Source organism: Nannobrachium achirus, assembly GCF_963921795.1.
Source record: "Nannobrachium achirus genome assembly, chromosome: 12".
Lineage (NCBI taxonomy): Eukaryota > Metazoa > Chordata > Actinopteri > Myctophiformes > Myctophidae > Nannobrachium > Nannobrachium achirus.
Window position 1 is genome coordinate 47945701 of NC_137832.1, and position 24463 is coordinate 47970163.

Below are 24463 nucleotides of genomic sequence, written 5' to 3' on the forward strand. Positions count from 1 at the left end.
TCTTTATCTCTGATGTTTGTTTTATGGCTAAAACTGTGGCCGGCTGCGGCAAAATGACCAACTTTTGATCGGCAATGAACAGCTATGATCAACACTGGCCCATACAGTATGTTACACAACAACATCCTGTCTGCGGTCATGTGACCAAGTGACGTCATGACGCATGCATTGACGCAGCAGGGCCGTCCGTATTCAATAGAATGGTGGTGGGCCTGGGCATCGAGAGGGGATAAATGGGGCTCAATCTTGGGGCACCCAATGTGTTAAAGATGACTATTTTGGGTATTTTATTTTGAAGTTTCAGTTTGAAAAGGAAGCCTGTGTGTTTCTGAACCAATCCAAGGGGACCAGCCCTTCAGGCGATGGGATTTAAAATCTGAGAAATGGGAGTAATGGGAGCCAGCAATGGGAAACAAACAGGTGAATGTAATCAAAGGTTCATTTATATGCAAGCGGACCTGTCTATGTCATCACTTTTTGAATTTCTGTTCACAGAAAATAATTAAGAATGGCCTATTTAGGGACCTTTGATATAAATATACACAAAAATGGTTTATTCTTGATTTTTTTGGCATCTAGTGTTAGGAATGCCCATATGATTACCACGGATAAGCTCTAAAAGTGTGAAAAACGTATTTTTCATTTCACTGGGTCTTTAAGTACAGTACTTACTTTACAACACCAATCACAGGCAGCTTCTGCGATCCAGAAGCGGGCACGGCGGACACGCAGGGAGCAGCCGGCTCCCACTTCCACGTAGACCTGAGCGGCTCCGAGGCTCTCCACTCCCAGAGCCACTGGTCCATCAGTCCATGGAAGGACAGGGAGAGGGAGGCCAGCTTCTCTGGCTGGGAGGGAGCGGCCGTGGGGAACGTTATAGAAAGAGGAGGTACGGTATAGGCCTGTCCATGATTATCACCTTGTCTCTTGTCGGGTTGGAAACCTCATATGTCCCAAACAGGATTCAAATTCAATAAGAAGCAAAAGTAGCCGATCTTCAAGCTCGAAACGCGGCGCGAAGAGACATAATCACAATGAGTTTTTCATCATTGCTCGCATCGTTTCCATTCATCCATATCCATAATCAAGACAGCTGGATGTAGATTGTCTATTTTCACCGAGACATTTTGAGAGTATAAAATGACGGACTGTTTTGGCCATAGTACATTGTTTATTAAGATTATAATAATATTATTACACTAATAATAAAGATTGTTATTTGAGCGGCGCTAACGGCTATGTCTGTCCCGCCAAGCTTAATGAAATGAACTCATAAAAGGCACCGCTCATTTCACACTGGATGGTGCCATAGTTTTGTACTTTCTCTGTTTTATATGTGTCTATGGAGTTAATATTACTCTAATAGACCACCGGGTGTGGTTATAATGTGCAAATTTGCCTTCCCTGTGTATTTTTAGTTTCTTCCTGAAAGCTGAAAACCTCTAGCCTCGCAACAGCCAGACTCTCCCAGGGGAGAGTCTGGGAGTCCTCCGTAGACAATGCATTACGCAATGACGTAGTTACTCACTTTGACTGACAGGTCCAGTCAGTAGTCATCAGCGCATCAAAACATCGTCGGGAGAACATCAAATACGTCTTTTCCAGACAGAAATTCCAAAGGTGCAAACTGTTGTTCGTTTTTAAGTTATGAGATGCCGTTGATTTCAGATAAAACTTCGCTTAATGCAGCTTTTATTTGCGTTTTGTGAACTCGCATCGGACATGGGGTCCGCCATGTTTGTTGTCAAAATGCGAGAGCTGTAGCAGCCGCTCGACCAATCAGGAGCGGTGTGAGGCGGGTTCGCTTGAAATGCAGCCTTTTGATTGGAAATTAGAAAATAATTGCTAATAAAGAGGCTCAATGGGAGGGACACCAGACCGAGAAAGGAAGCACATTGGTGATGACGTAGCTCGGGATGGCTTGCGAGGCTAGAAAACCTCTGGGTCAAAAGCCCCAGTCGAAAAACACAGATTTAATTACATCATAAACTCATCCCCACCCCTTTTACCATACACCCAACACTGTAGGTGTGGCTAACTTCAGCTGGGGCACCACCCACCTGACAACCAGGCATACTTAATGAACTGGTGGGTGTGGCCACATAAAAACATAATTTTAACACTTTCTGTATACTTTTTTTGGAAAACATCTTCTTCCTAGTATAATCATAATACCTGATCATCATGTTTTAGGTGTCATATTTAAGTTACTATTTAAGTCATATTTGCCTTGTACAATTTCTGCTTACAAAGCCTAAAAGCCATAACAACAATTTGATTTACTGTATATTTTCCAACCCTCAGTGCCAAAAACACAATTGAATAACTATTCGCAATTATTTGTTTCATCGTCAACTAACTTTCATTTCATGATGGTGGCAGCACTGAGGGCAGGCGAGGAGTGGATGCGGAGGTCTCCCAGACCAAACCAGGACCTCTACAACAGCACCTCTCCACCCGACAGCGGCCCCTTTAACCATCACCTCTACAACACCACCTCTCCACCCGACGTCGGTCCCTTTCACCAGGACCTCTACCCCACCTCTACCTCCACACCATCCGACAGCAGTCCCTTCAAGGAGCCGTTGGACTCGCCCTTCAGTTACACCATCAGCCCTCAGAAGCTGGCCTACTGCAACACAAGTAGGGCAGCAACGGCTAATTCAACTTAATCGATTGAATCCATTGTGAGATAAAATGAATAATCGATACGAATGATTTCAATATAATAATCGATTTAGCTCACAGCTGCGTAGATTAGCCATTTCCAATGATCGTTTTAGGACAAAGTATGCAGAGCTTAAAGGGATAGTTCACCCCCCTCAGGTGTTGCGCTCTGATCTACAAGCTCACAATGCGTTGCACCGTGGCGCGCTTTGAGCTTGTAGATCGGCTATTCAGCCTGCAACATATTCAGCCTGCAACCTATTCAGCATGCAACCTATTCAGCATGCAACCAAGTGTAAAATAAGCCATTACGACGCCACCAAGGCCCGGCAAAAAAAATAAATGTCGACATAATTGACTGTAGATTTAGTCGACTAATATCTTATGATATTTAGTAGGCTAAAACTAGACTAAAACTAAATGACATTTTATTCAAAAGACCACGACTAAAACTTAATCCAAATTCAAACTAAATCAAAATCAACACTGTTTCTCTTTTGCAGGCTATAGCAGTCAGCAGCAGCACCCAGAAAGCCTCTACCGCTGTGATGGTCTGACGTCCCCCAGACAGACAGAAAACCTCTACCGCTGTGATGGTCTGACGTCCCCCAGACAGACAGAAAACCTCTACCGCTGTGATGGTCTGACGTCCCCCAGACAGACAGTGGCCTGGGGGGAAGGAGGAGAAGGGGTCGACAGCCTCTACCAAGGTATTATAGTTAAAGAAAACTACATTTTTAAAAACATTTATGTTGAACTAAATAAAAACTATTATAATAATAAAAGAAAAGAAAAAAATTACTGAAACTGTATTGTGTGTTTACAAAACAAACAGAAATTTTTGACAAAATGCCCTTACTTTGTGTTTTTCTTGTTACCAACAGCAACTGAATATATATTTTTTTAATGGTATCTTTTGTTGGGTTTTTATTACACAATAGGCCTACTTACTCTGGCCTTTTTGAATCCTGCACCTGACAAATAACTAGTATGAAAAAAAAACTAACGCTAAAACAAATAAAAAGTAAAAACTAAACTTAAACTAAGCATTGTCACAAAAATAAAAACGAATAAGAACTAGCAAACCCGCTCTAAAAAACGAATTAAAAAACTAGATGAAATTAAAAAAAAGAAATGGCAAAACGAACCAAAACTAAACTACAATGAAAAATCCCAAACTATTATAACTGTGGTCTTTATGGCGATACAGGCACTGCCAGGATCTCCCCCGACTACGGCACCAAATACTGGATGGGACAAGAGACGAGGAAGAGGAGCGGGGAGGCTGCAGGCATGGCGGCTCCAGGTGAAGAAGAGTTGATCACACAAACCCTGCTAGCGTCCATTAGAGATGGGATTCATGGTTCTTTGAAGTGAGACGGATCTCTAGGATCCGTTCCTTTCAAAGAGCCGTTTAAAAAAGAGCCGTTCAAAAAGAATAATTTTAGTTACTTTGTAGATTTTTATTATAATTACTAATCACTTCAACGCTATACATTTCGGCCACATATATATATACATTTCCGCCATTTGAAAATAGCCGATCTACAATGCGTTGCAACGCAACGCATTGTGAGCTTGTAGATCTGCTATTTTCAAATTATTTTTCTACATTTTATTCATTGGAAAACTTATGAAACGGGACATTCTGCATAATGAGTACTTTCTACTATTGGTACTTTAAGTACATTTTGATACCAGTATTTTTGTAACTTTACTCAAGTACATTTTAATTTAATTCAGAACTTCTAGATAGTATTTCTAGATACTTTTACTTACGTAAAGACTTTACTCCCCCTCCTCAAAAAAAAGAACGGCTCCCTATGCTGCGAGCCGGATCCCATCATTCATTTCGAAGAGCCGTTCAAAAGACTTGATTTGTTCGTGAACGTCCCAGCTCTAGTGTCTATATTTTGAGCCAAAGATTCTGCGAACAATAGTCGAGCTACAAGCATGTACTTTAGATCGGCTAATTATGAGGAAGATGTTTGGTGTAGAGGGGGGGAAAGGAGAGGACCAAGGACAGTATAGACCCCTGGGGGACACCCACTCAACCAAGTGAATGTATGGTTTACGTGATTAAAGGGAAAACTGCATGATTTTCAGAATTTTATATTTAAACATTCATTGTAGTGCTAACTATCCATTAACCCAAAATAAATCGCCCCTTTTCACTTTCACATGTTGTTTTAGGCAACATATTCTCACTCTAAAGTCATTTTACAGTGAAGTTGGTGCAAAATCTGACCATGCATGCGTCACCCGTTTGATGTCACCCATGCGTCACCCATGTGATGACATGATGGGGCCCATCATGTCATGTAATTTTTCAACGCTTCTGGTAGCTCCGCCCACTGGCGAATGCAGAATTTCCATTCTCACTCCCAACTCAAAATAGGTTAGAAGTGGGCTTGAGCCCACTTCATTTAACCCCTTATGGGTCCATTTGGTTTCATTTTACGCTCTCAAGAGTTAAATAATTGTTAAACACCTGCATTACTTAATTTACAAGAAGTCTAGCAATTACTGAATGTAAAAGAATTGTTATTTTTGATTGACCTGTTATCAGTCCTATGTCACCACATCAATACAGCATGGACTTGTGGACAAAATCTTATCCAACGATAACAACATATTCTAGGTTTTGGGTCTGAGAGGCTAAATCTCATCAAATGGTGGTCCAAAAAATGCCAAATAAATAACAGACCTTTATATGAAAAAAGTTGAAAACCTCTGGTTTAGGTGGTTAACGCATGTACGAACGTATGTTTGCTTTGCAGTGCTGACGCCGTTGAAGAGGGCAAAGCTGAGCTATGAGAGAGTTCCCGGTAGAATTGACGGTCAGACGAGGCTCAAGTTTTTCTAGACTCCACGACTGATCCTGTTCCCATGGCCTGGCAATGCCTGCAAGTAAACAGTGTTTCCTTAAAAAAAATTGGGTTTTAATGATCAAATTGTACAATACAAAATATTCCAAAGAAAGAGATGTTTATTTTATTTTATTTTTTATGATTACTTTTTTCAAACATTGCACCTTCATTCAAGGCTTGAAGGTTACTTCTCTTCAAAGCTGCACTCTACACATGCCCAGTTTTTTGTTAGTTATTTCCTACAAAACTCCAGTATTATTCATACTGAGGCAACATGAGGATGTGGTAAAGTACAAAAGCATGGGGAAATATCAATTTAAATGAAGTTTGAAATTAACTGTGAAATGTGAGTATTCGATACATATTCATTTTCAGATAAATGTTCATTCTGGCTGTAAACGTCTTCTGTGCTTTTGTTGCTGTGCTTTTAAACTATTCAGAACACTAACTAGTGTTCTGCCACTGTATTGTGGTGGATACTATAGTACACATGCAGCCATTTCACTCACATAATGATGCTACTGCTACTGCTGTTGCTGATGATGATGATGATGATACATTTGTATAGCATGTTTCCAAACGGTTACAGTGCAGCAAGATAACAACAGAGATAAAACAGCTACATAAAAATCTGAAGGTAAATCATTAAATAAAAAATTAAAAAACAACAATGCTATAAAACTACTCAGAACAGACAAAAGAATGCATACCGGTACAAGGAAATGTGCATGGATAAAAGGGGCAATAAAATACACACTGATAGTAGGGAAGATTTATCCCTTTGGCAAATACAATACCAACAAGAAACATTTTACCATTCAGCACGGCAGTGCTGATTGTACGATCTACTGTACGGTTCAAGAGTAACAGGACAAAACATGAAGTGAGCTGTTGTTACATATTTCGCTCCTACCGTACGTCTGGCTTTGTGTGTCCCTATGTCTGTAGTACGAGACTAACGTCACACAAGACTAATGTCATAGAAAGTACGCAGAGACCGACATCACCAGTAACACTCCCTAATCGGGAGATAAGCAACCGTCACGTCGCATAAACAAACTTTAGAAGGCAATCGTAGCCAATCAGGAAGGGAATATGGGATCCATGTTGATGACATGACTTTAGAGATACTGTGTACCGCTTTGCGTGATTTTTGGCCAAAATCTGTAGAAAATCTATAGGAGCAGCAAAAATCGGCCTGATGGTGGCGCTAGAAGAGGGCCATGTGAGAAATCAGGGGCGGAGGTTGTGGTTTGCTAGCCAAGGAGTGTGTGTGCAAAGCTTGGCATCAATAGGGCCAACGGTGCCGGAGATAGTAGGGCCAAAAGTGTGACGTGACATGACAGACAGACAGACGGACAGCCGGTGGAGCTTTTCATAGTAACTTGCGACCTGATAGTCGCAACCATAGCTGCCACAGACTGAACGGCCCATACAAGGAGAGATGCGCGTGTGTCGTGTTTGATACCATGAGAAGTGAGTGTTGCTCACTTCCCACAGGTGTGATTATTATTTGAGATGAGCTTTCCACAGACACGTAAAAACTGTGCACATCAGTTTTTACAATGCGTAATTCCAAATATTGAAATCCATATTCCATCTCAGATTATTTTTCATTTTGTTTATTTTGTTTATTTTTATTTATTTATTTTTTTGGGGGGGGGGAGCTAAACTGATAAAGATTTGTCCCATTTTAGCAGCTCAAATAGTGTCTCCCCCCCTCCTTTTCATTTAGCGCAGCAATCCCCTTATCTGCGTCTCTCAGCATGTGGAGAGTGTGCTTATCTTGGCGAGCCAGCAGAGTGAAGCCCACCCCCTCAGGAATGATCCCCCCCAGACAAAGAGCACCTCCCCCGGGGGACATGGAGGCCCCCCCGACACCCCCCCCCCCCCCCCCCCCCCACACTCACAAACCCTCTGTCCATCCGTCGTACACTTGGCCAGCCACCATCAATTACCACCTACTGCAGTCTCTGCCTCCCTGCCCTCGCCACCTTCTAAACGCCCATGTCATTTAACCGAGGCAGCCGATCTACAAGCTCACGACGCTCCGCCATGCGACCGCGTCGTGAGCTTGTCGATCGCCCGTTTGTGGTGCACGACACCACCGCGCAACTAAGTACAAATCAGTCGGCTTATTATAAACAGGCACAAGCCACACAAAAAGATGTCCGGAATGCCTGTTTGTTTGTATTTTACGGCCCGGGAAACAAAAGCTGAGTGGGAGATGGTTAAAGGACCCCCCTTAACATCACCACCACGTGGAGGCTAGGTAAACAGTGGTGTAATGGTGCAGTAATTGCCTCCCAACCACACTCTGGTCCTGGGATGAATGGGACACAAGATATATTGTGGGAATTAACGGGCTGTTTAAACCTGGGCTATCCTTTAGAGCTGGACCGCAGCTAAAAGGTCAAACTGCTGTTATTCTTTATAGCAGGCGGATCCTCACTCCCATACATTTAATTAGGGTTGGATTTGCTGTGTGTGTGTGTGTGTGTGCTGGTGGGGATGTTTTATCCCTGCTACTGGTCAGTCTGGTTTGATATGTATGATAATATCATTATCATTATTTAAGAATGAAATAAAACATTTACGTATGTATGTTAACCCCGGTGTCCCGATTTTGGGCTGATTCTCAAAAAAAGATCTTTTTCAAAAATCTTTTTCGACTATTTGTCGTATGACAAAGTATATAGGTGCTGGTATGAGTAATTTCATTAAGCGTCCTGTTGGCCAGTCGCAGCGCGTCCTGCGAAGCTTGGCCAACGGGACCCTGGACGTACAATAAACTTTGAGCCGTTTGTGCCCATATCTAGGCCAGATGTGGGCCAAGCTTCAGAGCCCAGACATTTTTGGGGGGGACGCAACACTTTTTTGGGAACCGGACAAAGCCAGATGTTGGAGCTTAGCTCCTTCCAAGGAGCACCGCTCAAAAAGGTAGAAGACCACTGCTATATTTTAGCAACGAGTATCTACCGGTATCTATACCAGTGGTTCTCAAAGTGGATTCCAGGGACTCTGTGGGTTCCTTCAGGGCAGTGGTTCTCAACCTTTTCAGGCTGCGACCCCCATAATAATCATATTTGAACTGGGGACCCCCCACCCTGCACAAGCACTTGGAATTGTAGGAGTAAATTACATTTACAGTATTTTCTGGACTATAAGGCGCACCTGACTATAAGGCGCACTGTCAATGAATGGTCTATTTTCAAACTGTTTTCATATATAAGGCGCACCTGACTATAAGGCGCACATAATAGACGCTACCGTTGTGTTATGCATCAAACAGATGGAGCTGTGCTAAAGGGAATGTCAATGTCAATGAATGATCCATATATAAGGCGCACTGGACTATAAGGCGCACTGTAGTTTTTTGAGAAAATTAAAGGCTTTTAAGTGCGCCTTATAGTCCGGAAAATACGGTAGTTTGACTCCATCTATTCCATTGCGAAGATAGCAGATCTACATGCTCACAACGCCTCACGTTGCGAGCATGTAGATCGGCTATTTTCACAATTTCTGCCTCTAATATTTGACAATATGACCAATGTTTGACCAGAGGTACTAAAAAGGTCTTTAAGTCCTTAAATTGTCACTTTAGAAATGTGCATATACCCTCTATAGTCTATACGCTTAAACTTTATCTTGGCTTGTTTACTGTTGAGTGAGAAAACAATGTTGCACATTAATCAATCATCTGGGGACCCCTCACAATAATTTGGGGACCCCCCTGGGGGTCCCGACCCACAGGTTGAGAACCACTGCTTTAGGGGGCTCTAAATTGATCCATACAAGTCTGTAACTTCTGACAGTTGACAACTCTGACAACCAAATGGACCCGTTAAGGGAGACCTTGAAATTTGAAAGTTTGAGAAACACTGATCTATACTTTGTCTCAAGTACTGGGGTTGAGTACTTTGTCCGAGCACTGCTTGTGAGTGTGAGTCTGCAGACCATGAAGCCCCTACAGCCAGCCAGAGAGCCCTAGTAGCTTCCACGGAGCCTCGGCTCTCTGCAGGTGCAGCCCATGATGCAGCGAGGGCTCCATGAATGAATGCCTCCGATTCAGAGGCGGCCCCCATCGGCTCGGCCCCGTTCTCCGGGCCTGCAGGGCTAATCCCGGCCCCTAATCGGATTATGTAAATTCCTACTCCTCACAGAGAGAGAGATTTTTATGGAAGGCTGTGTCTTTGAAACAACACTTGAAGGGTGTTAAAAAAAAGGGGGGGGGGGGGGATCGCACTGACAATTGGTTAAACTAGACGTTGGGCTGTTTTGATCAGGTTGAAAGCGGGCGTCGGAAAGGGGGGGGGGGGGGGGGGATTGGTGGTGTCTGAAGCAGCAGTAGCACAATGTACTTGTAGAAGTAAATTGTACTTGAGTAAAAGTAAAAAGTACCAAAAGTTAACAGTATTCATTATGCAGAATGTCCAAATTGACATGCGTTTTTAAAGATGAGACAAAATCTTTTGCAAATAGTGTAAATATGTGTAAATATTGACAAATGGACATACATACTTAATATTAATATATAGACAGTAATGTAAAAACAGTACAAACACTTGGTCTAAAAGGATAACACCAAAGATGTCCTTGTGGTCTTCTCCTATAGTGTAAAGACTTGTACTCAAGTACACTGCTTGAGTAAATGTAATTTGTTACTTTCCACCTTTTTGAAAATAGCCGGTTTCTACAAGCTCAAAATGTGTCGCGATGCAACGCATTGTGAGCTTGTAGATCTTTCAAAATATTTTTTGACATTTGAAACCTTCTGCATAATGAGTACTTTCTACTTTTGGTACTTTAAATCCATTTTGATCCCAATTCTTTTGTACTTAAATTTTTACAATTTTGAATTCCGGTCAAGTCAATTTTGAATTCCGGACTTTTACTTGTAAAGAGAGTTCTTACTATATTGCAATATTGATACTTTTACTTTTCCACCTCTGGGTGGAGGTGGGGACGTATTGAGGAGTGAGTGGTCTGGAGTGAGGTGGCTCGCGCTCATGCGTGTGACCGGGGACCCCATGCTCTCCCCCCATCCCTCCCCCCTGTAATCTGTAATTTATGTGTGGCCCTCGGAATGGGCTCAACAAGATTACCATAGTCATAACAAAACCCATATTGTGTGACTGTCAATCTGGATATGGTATTTTTACCTTTTGAGCTCCAATCAGGCCCAAATTCAAGAGTGGAGGAGCCAGTGGTCTCAGGCAGGGGTGTCGCACCAAATTCTGGGCCCTGGGTACAAGGAGTCACTGCGTTATTTTGTGCTTTAACTATTGAAAAATAGCAGATATACAAGCTCACAGCGCGCCGAGCACTCGGCTTGTAGATCTGCTATTTTTGAAAAAATCGTGAAAGTTTGTGCAAGTCTTTGAAGGTTTTTTGAAAAACTATGTCAGTGGTGCTCAAACGTTTTCATGTGAAGGACCCCCAAAAGGATTTGTATTTGGCCACGGACCCCCATCTCAAGATATTTAGTTCCAGGGACCCCCCAGAAGCAAAATTTGCGTTACAAATGTTCGCTTAAAAAAAGACATATATTCAAAGATTTGCACACATTTTCACAACTTTTCAAAAATAGCAGATCTACAAGCTCGCAGCGCGGCACTCAGTGCCGCGCTGTGAGCTTGTATATCTGCTATTTTTGGGAAAAAAAAATCGTTTGTGTGAGTCTTTGAAGGTTTTTTGAAAAACCTGTTTCTATGTCAGTGGTGCTCAAATGTTTTCATGTGAAGGACCACCAAAATGATATGTATTTGGCCACGGACCCCCATCTCAAGATATTTAGTTCCAGGGACCCCCCAGGAGCAAAATTTGCGTTACGTAAATGTTTGCTTAAAAAATACATATATTCAAAGAGTTGCACACATTTTCACAACTTTTCAAAAATAGCAGATCTACAAGCTCGCAGCGCGTCACTCGGTGCCGCACTGTGAGCTTGTATATCTGCTATTTTTCAATAGTTCCAGTAATAATTCCAGGCCCCTCCACCTTGGGCCCTAGTAGCTCAGTCCCCCCCCCCCCCCCCCCCCTTGTGACGCCCCTGAGGGGGGGTTAGCCATGGCTAATGTCCAGGCATAGAAAGAAACACGCGTCCACAAGCTCAAGCCAAGGATCAGAGAGGGTGGAAACGTCTCAGTTTCAATGGGAATGTATTTGTCACCTCTAATGCTAACCTTCAAGGATTAAACGAGCAATGAATCATAAAGGCTTGTAGAAATGGTGGTTTAAGGCGCCGCTGATTGCGAGAGCTGTCCAACTGAATTCAGCACCTCACACGGAATGATGGAGGAGTACCGCTTAGCACGGACGGTGACTCTCCCTTTTTTAATTTCAAGGACCCCCAGTTTGATTTGCGTGAGGCCACGGCCAACATACCCCATTTCATACCAAAATGGGGGTCTGTTTGGGACACCATTCCACATGGTAAAATCCTCAGTGTTTATGTACAAATGGAACCAAATGGACCCATTTGTACTCTCATAGTTACAGACCCCTAAGTGTCTATTTGGACCCTCTGGTGGTCTCCGGACCCACCGTTGAGAGAAAAGGTTAGTTTAGAGCACTGGTTCCCAAACACTGGGTCGCGACCCATTTGTGGGTCGTGGCCAAATCCTTATGGGTCCCGACTCCCTTTATTTTTCGTTTCCTACATTTTGTTTTTAATTATTATTATTTTAAAACATTTTCCAAAATACATTCCCCCAAAAGGCTAAGATTTTCATGAAAAATTAGATTTTTTTAAATAATTTCATTAAGAAATTCCATAAATTAGAAAACAAATGTCTAGGAAGTAGTGAAAATAGCCGACCTAGCTTGTAGATCTGCTGTTTTCACTAGTTTGGGTGCCGGGCAAACATCTAATTTTTCTCGAGCTAAAAATCTTAGGATCCACTGGCAAGAATTGACGCATGTCATAATTATCACGTCCCATCAAGACACCCACCCGTCTACCCACCAAAATTATACATTTTCCCTATGGGAACACACACACACACACACACACACACACACACACACACACACACACACACACACACACACACACACACACACACACCTCTTTCTGCCATTGAACAATAACTCTACTTACAATGCAACAGAAGCGGAGAGGCTCGACGACAGTGCGCGTCACACAATGGAGCTTTGCCCTGCTATAAAATGTGAGATGTTGTGCCTGCACCAGTCCTCTTCCCCCTTCTCTCTCCCTCTCTCTCTCTGTCTCCCTTTTCCTCTCTCTCTCTCTCTCCCTCCCTCTTTGGCGCACCAGGAGCAGTCAGAGTGCATGAGAGGACGACACAGAGTGGAGCCGTTATTACACTGGACTATACTGCAGTATAGTGGATATACTACTGCTGTGACCTGAGGACACACACACTGCCACTCTGCAACTGATACCTCTGCACGTCAGCGTGCACGCCCACACACGCACACACACACAGGTGAGAATTTTGAGTTCATCATTATCAAGAATTATTACGTTTTAATTTCCGTTTTGTCATTTTTATTTTATTTCCGTAATTTAAAAAATAATTGTTCCGAGATGTACTCATCAGGGAAGATGAGAAAGAAATGTCATACTTTCTAAATGTTTTTTGCATAGATTTTGTATAGGTGACACCGCAACGTAATTAATAGAACTAGGGTGGTACGTAGTTTGTGTAAGAAGAGTTACTTTACTTTTTCAGATTTTATAATTTTTTGGAGGTCGGAGGAGGTCTCCATCTCAAACAATAAAACCCTATATATTTTGTTGAATGGAGTCCCCCAGGGCTCTATACTAGGTCCACTCCCTTTTTTTTTTACCTCTACACCAGGGATCTTCAACGTTTTCAGGCCAAGGACCCCTTAGTTGAGAGAGAGTTGAAGCAGGGACCCCCACGACCTTTTCGTAGATTCCATATAGTTTCATTGTTTGACAGCACGATCATCAGTGTATTTTGGATTCATGTCAATTTTGTGTTTTCAGATATTTAACCACTTGAACCGTCAATACTTGATAAACTTGACCTTTCACTCTGTACACTCTTGTAGATCTGCTATTTTTGGCCAAAGTTCTTAGAATATGGACACTAGGGTTCAAGTGGTTATTATGAAAAAGGAGAAAAAACGTTCTATCACTCAAAGATTTGGAGGACCCCCTGTAGTAACTCTGAGGACCCCCTGTTGAAGACCCCTGCTCTACACCAAATCTCTTTGCTAAAAATAATGGATATACAAGCTGATAATGCGCCGTGACGCATTGTCAGCTTGTAGATCTGCTATTTTCACAGAATGTGAATACGGACGCTGGAATTCATGTTATTTAACGCATTAAGAAGAAAGGGAAATTATCTTTCTTATGTTAGATTTTCACCACTTAAAATCTAACATACTTTCACCACATTATTTTATGCTCTAACTATTACAAAATAGAACATATACAAGCTCTTGTAGACCTACTATTTTTGAAAGATTGTGAACATTTGGGCAAATCTTTAAATATATTTTTTAAAGCAAACTTTTGTAAATCTTTGCCTCTGGGGGGGGGGTGGTCCCTGGAACAAAATATTTGGAAATGGTGGTCGGCACTCGGCAGTCAAATAAATATAATTCTAGGGGTCCTTGACATTAAAATGTTTGAACACCACTGATCATAGTTAAACATACCGTACCTTTTTCAGAAAACCGTTAGGCTTTTTTTTGGGGTATTTTCAGGCCTAACTTTGCTTTGCTTCCTCTACCCTCCAGCGAGCTGTCCCTGCCGGAGGCCGCACCGCCATGACCAGGAAGGTGTTCACCAACACGCGGGAGCGCTGGCGCCAGCACAACGTCAACACCGCCTTCGCCGAGCTCCGCAAGCTCATCCCCACCCACCCGCCGGAGAAGAAGCTCAGCAAGAACGAGATCCTGCGCCTGGCCATGCGCTACATCAACTTCCTGGTGCAGCTCCTGGAGAGCCAGAGCGGCGGCGGCGGGCTGCAGCCGGCCTCCCGCCACCACCACCGCTCCCCCACCGCCCTGCTCACCTTGCTGCGGGGAAACGTGGAGAGCCTCCACACCTCCTCTTCCTCGTCCCCCAGGGGACCCTCCTCCTGGGGCCTGATGGCCGGCAGTGACACGGACGCCGCCTCCCCCGGGTCCAGCTGTGGCAGCTCAGAAGCCTGGTAGTGCAGGATACCAGACCAAGATGTTGTCTTGACTTGGACTGGACTTTGTCTTTCTGGGGGTTTTTAAACCTACATCCTGGGGGGGGGTGAAACTGGTGCTGTTGTCCCATCGTAGGGCTGGGCCAGGGATCTGGGCAAAATGAAATGTAATATTTGGACCGAATACCTAAATATCAATAATGTACGATAATGTTTTATTCTGATGGTAATGTCCTCTTTCTATCTAAAAAGCGGTTTACAGATTAGGCTATTTTCACTCTTTCTGAAAGTTGTTGAGAGTATAAAATAGGGCTTAAGTGATTAAACCCAGGAAAATACAACACTTGTGCCATATCACAAAATGATATCCAAAATCCCAGACGATATCTAGTCTCATTTTCACAATATCAATATAATATTGATATATTGCTCAACCCTAGTCCAGAGCTGCCCATGATGTTCTTTTGGACTGGATTATTACGTTTTATTTTTATTTATTTTTTTACGTCTTGGGATGAAACTGGTATTTTTGTCCCATCGGTGCAGGTATTCAGAGTTTTCCCCCCTCAATGCCCAGTTTGACCAGCTTGTGCGTTGGGTTTTCACCAGTTCTAAAAACAGAGGATACAGTATTATGTTTGTCGGACACCACTGTGCACCGAACCGAAACGTGGTTGGATATACACCCACCTTAAAGTCCTGTTGGAAATATCTGCAGGTGAATACTGTAGGCGACTGGAGCCTGTGTAAAGACAAATGTTGATGTTATTCTGCATGGATGTAAAAGAAATTGGATGTACAGTGTTCCCATCATGTCTTCATGTTAATATTCCTTGTCGCTGGCAAAGCTGGAACTAATTTAGTGTTTTCATTAAAGAGGGCGTTTTGCCACAGAGGAGAATGGAAGGGGGATTAAGGAATTTCTCATTTCAAGCAATAGTCTCACCAAGGCATGTTGAATTGATAACGGCACACCCCAATTCACCAAGGACCGCAATCATTCTGAAATGGCCAAGGGCACTTTTTTTTCCCTTTTTGTCGACATGCTGATTTTTTGGGGGGGACTACATTATTATACACATATTTATTTACCATGGTTATCTTTATTTGGGGGAAAAAACATTATTTATTTCACAAGCCTTCAATGAGATAATGTCCGTTTGTCATAAGAGGATGGGCTGATGAATTTTGGCAAAACTGACAATCCTTTGTGAAGAATAATAAGACCACACTTATTCATTTGAATCTTAATTTTTTGCTCCTTTTGTACTTTAAGCATGTCATTTAGCCAAAGATTGCTAATTAATTGATTGTCTGTCGTCAAGGCTATTGTGATAATTACCTTACAATACCTCTTTTGAAAATGATTTTTGTTTGCCTGTGAATAAACGTTATGTTATTTATTTGAGCTATTTATTTAATAAATGATTTGTTAAGAAACTATTTTTGAATCGTTTGTGTTATTCGTGAAGAGGGGAACATTCCACATTATGGATTTGGAAATGTAACTGTATAACATTAATATAAATGTAACCATTTAGCCTATTATACCACAACCATATTTTTACTTCAGCTGTTCGAAAATAGCAGATCTGCGAGTTTACAGTACAATATGTTGCATTGCAACATGGCGTGAGCTTGTAGATCTATTTAAACAGAAAACCTGTTCATTTTTAAAATACCAAATGAAAATATATGTATTTTTATTGTATTGTATTTATTTATTTATTGTATTTTTATAACTTTTACATGACATAGAGTGTGACAATGCTGAGAAAACCTGTTTTCAAAATGTACTTACAAATGACATGTAAAAAAGAAAATATTACACTGCAATAGAGGATTTATTTATTTCTTGTTTCCACAATTTTCCTGTATATTATTACATTCTTATGAAAAATACTGGTTATACCAATTGACACAACCCAGATTCAACCATTTCTCCAGTCAAATTTTACTCTTAACGGAGGAAAGCGACACTGAAAATCAAGCATGAGTGTCAGTGAGGTGAAATTAACGTGGTGCTTTATTTAATTACACCTGACAACAATTGATCAGGATGAAAACGTGAGTGTGTGTGTGTGTGTGTGTGTGTGTGTGTGTGTGTGTGTGTGTGTACATGTACGTACCCAAAATACTGTAGCTCAACTCAACTTTATTATCGTACATCACAGATTTACAAGAGTAAAGGAGTTGGTCAAATTATTTGACGTACAAGCTCCATCGGTTTCAAGAAGAGTGTACAGTCTATACAGTATACACAGATATAAGGTTGGCGAAAGCTAAAAGTATTTTGATACAATTTACAAATACTCAGTCAAAACAATGATCACAATACAAATACAAAATACTGGTCTGAGAATTTTATTTGAGATACAAACAAATACACATTTTGCATTTTTAAAAAACAGTACATGACAATATATTTTATAGTAACTGATGCAGTGATTAGTCAATCCATAGATTGACATACGACGAGTGTTGTTCATGGTGTTTTGTAGTAGTTATAGCCAAACATGTTTACCACGGTGTGTGAGAGTGCAGGCCAGAGTGACCTTGTTATCATCGAAAGCTACACAATAACTACTGTATGGCATGTATGATACTGATCATGATACTACTGACACCATGATACTGACCATGATACTGACACCAGGATACTGACCATGATACTGACACCATGATACTGACACCAAGATACTGACCATGATACTGAGACCATGATACTGACCATGATACTGACCATGATACTGACACCATGATACTGACAACATGATTCTGAGACCAGGATACTGACCATGATACTGAGACCAGGATACTGACACCATGATACTAGTCTCGCGTAGCCAGACAACTATTCCACAATCTCTGAATGCTATATAGAGTCTGGAACAGCAGCTCCCGAACGGCGAGTATCGAAAACGGGCATTAACGTTCAAAAAAATACATTTTAAAATGTCATTTCTGCTAAGCAGCAAGCTAAACATGCTTATATGATTTTTATTTATATAATGATAAATGTGTGTGATGTGAGACGGAAACGGAAGTGACGAGGGGCTTCACTTCCGCTCTCATCTCGCACTCATCATTTCTTCCCCGGTCTGCCAGACTGTATGCTGGGAGCATTTGACCAAATCGCGGAGGCAACAGTCTGGCCACGCGAGACTACCATGATACTGACACCAGGATACTGACCATGACACTGACACCATGATACTGACACCAGGATACTGACCATGATACTGACACCATGATACTGACACCAGGATACTGACACCATGATACTGCAGACAGGATACTGACACATAGCGTCACAAATAATCAGGTATTAGGCTTGTCTGACCATTTATGGGTTATGCAGTAGTCACAAAAACATATCTTTAATGCATAAGGACATTTCCATTCATTCTCTAGTTGAAGCAAGGTGAAATGAAGTCTGTCTCAAGACCCGCCCATACTCTGCCTCTCATTGGTGGTTGAATTGGTGGCGGGTAAGTCAATCAGAGGTGGAGTAGAAGTGACATCTTACATTGTGTATGTTTTTTTTATTTATTATTCCACAGTATAAACCTGTGGCTGTATAAATGTTGTAGACATGTCAAATAAATACAAAATACAGAAAATACAACATGAAAGTATATTGATACAAATTGCATCTCATTTCTTCCGTCCCAGCCAAATACAAATCATTTGAAATATGTAGCTCAAATACATGCAACTGCCCATCTCTTGATATACAGGGTGAAGTGCTTAACACGGTTCTTATTGTGACATTACTTCACACCGTAGAAAAGCAGAGCTAGAATACAGCTGCTCTCGCAGTGTGTTTTAGGGTCTTTTGTGTGTACTCAATGGGCCCTGTGATATGTTGACCACTACATGTCCACTGATGACCGTGTAGACACAACGGTGACCCCCTGCCCTCCGGCCAGTGACCAGGGGGGCCCCGGGAGACGAGGGGGTCGAGGAGATAGCAACCGCTTAACTTGTGGCCCCGGGTTCACAGGTTACTCTGGAGTCAAAGCACTGACCACTGGCTGGAAGGACAGATGCACATCCTCCTCCTAAGACGTCTTGGATTGTCTCGCTTTCAATGTAATGACACAAAATGGATGTGTGCTAATTGAGTGGTCGCTGTCCCCAGGACCTTTTTGTGTTATACCTTTAGCCTTAATAGCTGACTGTACCTTGTATGCCATTTCTGACTAATAAAGTATTAAATAAATAAATCTATCTCTGATCATTTTAATAATAATATTAATACCTGACATTTATATAGCACTTTTCTGTGTACTCAAATTCGCTTTACACGTCTTTACATTTTGATGACACGAAAACAATGTTTGCATATAGACGATAGATTTGGCAGATTGTACCTCCTCACTCCCACATTGTCGGCCTCGTAAACAGTGACATCAGATTTTCAACAAAATCGAAAATTGCCAAAATTGTGGAAACATTTTCAAGAATAATGAAACTAGCAGAACACGTCAATCGGTTATTTTCACACGACACCGTCATACGACGAAGTATAAAATCGGGCTTAACCGCTTGAACCCCAGCATCCCTATTCTGGGGGGAACATTTGCCAAAAATAACCAAACTACAGTAAAACGTGTTGTGTGAGCTTGTAGATCAGCTATAAGAGATTTGGTGTAGCCTAGACAGAAAAAGGCTGTCAAAGTAGCTACAATTGTAACTTGTGTCCATATTACTAGGAAACGGAGGGTTTAATTGGTTATACATGCACAAAAGACAATCGGCTGCCATTCTAACTGCCTATTGCAGTTTTGAGCCATTAGGTTGTAGGCCTACATCTCAAATGCCGGAAGCTTAATGCAAATCATTTATTTTAAAACATCTGAGACCTTATTTGCGAACAGAAAGAAATGGCTACGTTGTTTTGTTTTTCATTTCCCTTTTTTTCTGCAGAGAGCTGTTTACAGAGGGACACACACACACATTTACATGCTCAACAGCCTATTGTGGTGGTGGCAGTCTGGCCCGCTTTCTTCCTAAAAGGCTGCAACTAAACTAAGCTGAAGGGTAAATAGTGACTTGGGTTTTTAGGGCATCGGGTGTTTTCCCCTTGCTATTAAACCGGCTAAATGTGTGTAAACGGAGCAGAGGGCAGCTGGACACACTGACTGAAGGCCTGTGGGAATGGACAGGTGACTCCTTGGAATCATGCAGATATGCAGTACACTTAGTTCAGTGGTTTTCAATCTTTTTCATGTCAAGGACCATTATTTATTCTGCATTTTTGCCACGGACCAACGTTTGATGAAATTTTGCCTAGATCTCAGACCCAAATGGGTCCATTTGGTTTCATTTTACACTCTCAAGAGTTAAAGATCTATAAGGGTCCATTTGGTTACCAACTCTCCATTATTTAGCTGGGGACCACCTATAACCCCCTCAAGGACCACTGGTGGTCCCTGGACCAGTGGTCCCTGGACCACTGCAGTTATTAAGCAGTAGGTCTACTGGACAAAGTACTCAACCCATTGATTGATTGAATTGATTGATTGAAGACTTTATTAGAAGTTTGCATAGGAAAAGGTACAGTTTCATGACGGTACAGTTCACTGGTACAAGGTCTACTAAAAGGAGATCCATGAAAAGACTAAGCTTATTTCCACAGGAAACCATTTAAGTATCTCATATAACATTGACCCCAACCCCAGTACTTGAGTCAAAGAATAGATAGGTCTACTCCTGGTCAAATGTTACTCAACAAGTAAAAAAAAAAAAAAAAATAGCAGATCTACAAGCTCACAGCGCATAGCATCCACAGGTTTATTTTAGTGTGGTATGTCCGACATGTTGTTTTTATTGCAATCGGATAGGATGGTGTGCGACAGCGCTGACATGCATCCCGTCACGCCGTGAAAAGCCACGCTGTCCATTTTCGCAATTTTGCTGAGGCACTTTATTTACAGAAGCTGCCCCATTTCACAAACAGACATTGCTTTGACCCCAACTTCCAGCAAGGATTATATGAAACGCAGCGCGTTCCAAAATAATAATAACACATCTGCATGCTTCTCATCTCCTCGGCCAAGTATGGCTGCCCGATTGGCTATTCTCTCCCAAAGTGTGTGGGTAATGGTCTATTGAGAGCACATTTCCTTATCAGCGTCTCGCACGCTGTCTGAATCTGTTATCACAATGGGCCAGATCGGTGCAGGCAGCCCCTCGTCTCTCCCCGCCGAGAGGCGCCCATGAAAAAGAATTTGTGGAGCTGGGTGCCAAGCGATAGGCCCTGAGCTCTTTATCCCCTTAAAGCCAATTCACACTCTGCATGTTTAAATATCTCAGCACAACCCCTGCCCTCCTACTCCCAGGGGCGGCACAAGGGGGGGGGGGGGGGGGGGGGGTTTAGTGGGACTGAGTTACTAGGGCCCAAGGAGGTGGAGGGGCCTGGAATTATTTTATACTTTAGCTATTGAAAAATAGCCGAGCCGAGCTTGTAGATCTGCTATTTTTGAAAAGTGGTGAAAACGTGTGAAAATCTTTGAATATATTTATTTTTTAAGCGAACATTTGTAACTCAAATTATGCTTCTGGGGGGGGGCATATCATTTTGGGGGTCCTTCACATGAAAATGTTTGAGCACCACTGACATAGAAACATAGGTTTTGCACAGGTGACTCCTTCCTTGGAATCATCCAGACATGCAGTACACTTAGTTGCACACATCTCACAATTTTTCAAAAATAGCAGATCTACAAGCTCGCAGTGCGGCACTCGGTGCCTTGTACCCAGGGCCCAGAATTTTGTGCGACACCCCTGCCTGCCCTCCTACTCCTGTCCTCCACGCCCCCTCCCCTCCTCCACCCTCTCTCTCTCTCTGTCTCTTCTCCCCTAGTCTCCGTCGCTGCAGTTTGGTGGGCCGGCGGAGCGGCACTGACCTGCAGCCTGCCTGGGTGGGTGGGATGCAGGTGCAGGCTGGTCGGAGGAGGGGAGAGAGGCCCCTATTGTTGGGCTGGACAGCAGCCTCTCCTCCTCTGGAGCACTCCGTAGTGGGGGCCGGGCGCCCAATGACAATCCCCACTTTCTAATCTGATTATGCAAATGTCTACTTCAAAAAGCAACATGCTGTAACCCTTACCCAGTGGCAGAGAGAGAGAGAGAGAGAGAGAGAGAGCGAGAGAGTGAAAGAGGGAGAGAGAGAGTGCAGCCAGCACGGGGGTGAAGAGCAAAAAGCACTGCAGAACAAGGCAGCACCAAGAACGAGGGAAAAGAGATGATGGGGAAGGGATGTGAAGAAGAGTAGGCTTATGGGTTCCCAAGGACCATTTGCGGTTAACCACATGAACTGTCTGTAGCATCCATATTCTGCAGGGGTGAACATGCAAAAATAGCAGCTCTTCAAGTTCACAATGCAATGCAAGTTCGCAACACTTGTGAACTTACAGATTGCCTATTTATTTAATATTTATATTTAGTGTTGAAGTTTAGTGAGGGGTGACTCCACAGAAGATCGCAACAGGTTGCATGTTCATCCTCGGTTCAGTGTGCAACATTGTAACAATTTGACTCATTATTGCAAGTGGTGGAAAGGTGGAAAGGACATTTACTGTACACTAAAGTAACATTTTTAGGTATTTGTACTTTACTTTTACTTCCGCTCCACTACATCTCGGATCCAAATATTGTACGTTTACTCCACTGCATTACTTTGTAGATTGATTATTACAAAATATTAACCACTTCAGCCCTATTCGGCCATTTTGAAAATAGCCAATCTACAAGCTCACAATGTTGCGATGCGACACATAGATCTGCCATTTTCATACGATTTTTGTATATGAATGCTTGAAATGGGACATTCTTCATAATGAATACTTTTTACGGTACATTATGTACAGTACATTTTGTATTTACCAATACTTTTGTACTTTTACTCAAGCAGCTATACATTTTGAATTCCGGACTTGTATTCCTACATTGCAGTATTGATACTTTTACTTAAGTTAAACATTTGAATACTTTTTTCCGCCACAGATTATTGCTCACTCGCTGAGCTTGACGTTTCCTGGACGTCTGCTCCGCCACAAGGGGAGGTCTGTGGACACACACTGCACATTTAATGAAGTAACAGTGGCCACTGACTTAATCAACAGGCCATTCAAATCAATATTCAAATGCTTTTTGTTTTTCCAGATGCCCCTCAATCCGACGTTAAAAGGAATCTACAATGTTAATGAGGGGGCCAAGGTGCCAAGTGTGAGACTTTAGACAGCCTTGCACTGCGGCAGGAGGAGGTGTCATTCCCAGGAACAACAACAGTGCCAGTCTCACTGGCTCCCAACAGACTGCTGGAGCTCATGCATTCACATAGCATTGACCCCTGTGGCCCCGCGCTGAAATCAGCTGCCCCTTATTTCTACCATTAAATGAAGTCTCTCTCTCTCTCTCTGAGGCAGAGCTGGGATGCATTTACGACACTGGTGGTGACTTTGAGATGGGCACTCCATAACCGAGGCCGGGCGGGCAATAATATCGAAATCACGTAGTCATTGATGATCGTGATATGACAGCGGTGATATTATCACAATATCAAGATCGAGGTATTTGGTCAAAAGAATATATATATTTTGTCCATAGCGCCCAGGCTTATAGCACTACATATTGATTTTTCTTCCTGCTGGGCATGTAGTAGATTATGAAACCTTACTCTAGTATAGAGTGAATTTCCACAAGGTAAAGTGAATATGAATATAATATATTTATTAAACAACAAATTAGAGAGCTATTTTTTATTGGATTTATTTATTGTTTTCAAAAAGCCGTACATTAAGTTCCATCAGTTTCAAGAAATGTGGAAAGCAGTGGTGGAAAAAGTAATCACATATTTCACTTAACATTAATCGAACATACAGTGTACACACACACACACACACACACACACACACACACACACACACACAGGCAGTGTGCCAAAGTGCATTTACCTAACCATATTAGTGATGATACTGTACAAGTCAATATTTCACTACCAGTAATACTCCCTAATCGGGAGATAAGCGACCGCCAGGTCGCATAATGTCTGCCAAAAGTAACCTCATGGTGGCGCTATGGGGCATGTGAGAAATCAGGGGCAGAGGTTGTGGTTTGCCAGCCAAGGAGTGTGTGTGCAAAGTTTGGCATGGATAGGGCCAACAGTGCCGGAGATAAGAGTGTGCAAAAAGCAACCTCATGGTGGCGCTAGAAGAGGCCCAAGATTTTAAGTGCCATGTATGGCATGTGTTGAGGGAATGTGCGTGGCTAATTGCAAAGAAAAGGCATGTGGTGTTCATGATTCACGGAAAACGGAGCAATCCAGCAAAGGTCATTATTGTAAATAAGAAATTCTTAATAATCTGCCAGGCTAAATAAAGGCACACATTTCAGATTTACATCAAAAAGAAAGAAAATAAAAGGATTATTTTAGAAAAGGATGAAAAGGATATTTTGAAAAGAATATTCATGTTAACATTCTTCAAAATGGTGATAGACAAACAGAATATAGTGCATCTGTGTGTCTGTCAATCTGCATTTGTCACAGATACAAAACATAAAACATACATTTTCCATTTTAGTGGTTCATCTACATCAAGTTAAAAGATATTGTATTGTATTCATACTGTAAGTGGCCCTCACCTATACCACCAAACGGTGGATGTGTTATCTGTGTCACTTGTACACAAACTGCTGCAACAAATCAGAGTTCATGTGTCTCAAGTTAATGATTTCTCACGCATAACTATATTTTGCGAAGGTTCAGGCCCGACTGATTTGCTC

At 42.2% G+C, this 24463-nt stretch overlaps 1 protein-coding gene across 1 annotated transcript; it reads left to right on the forward strand.

Moving 5' to 3' along the window:
- Nucleotides 1-14306: 14306 nt before the first annotated feature.
- Nucleotides 14307-14696, forward strand: tal2 (T-cell acute lymphocytic leukemia 2; the record flags this gene model as incomplete). The annotated part of the gene is made up of 1 exon (XM_080738701.1): nt 14307-14696. The coding sequence occupies one exon, from the start codon at nt 14307-14309 to the stop codon at nt 14694-14696; it is 390 nt and encodes a 129-aa protein (XP_080594827.1).
- Nucleotides 14697-24463: the final 9767 nt, after the last annotated feature.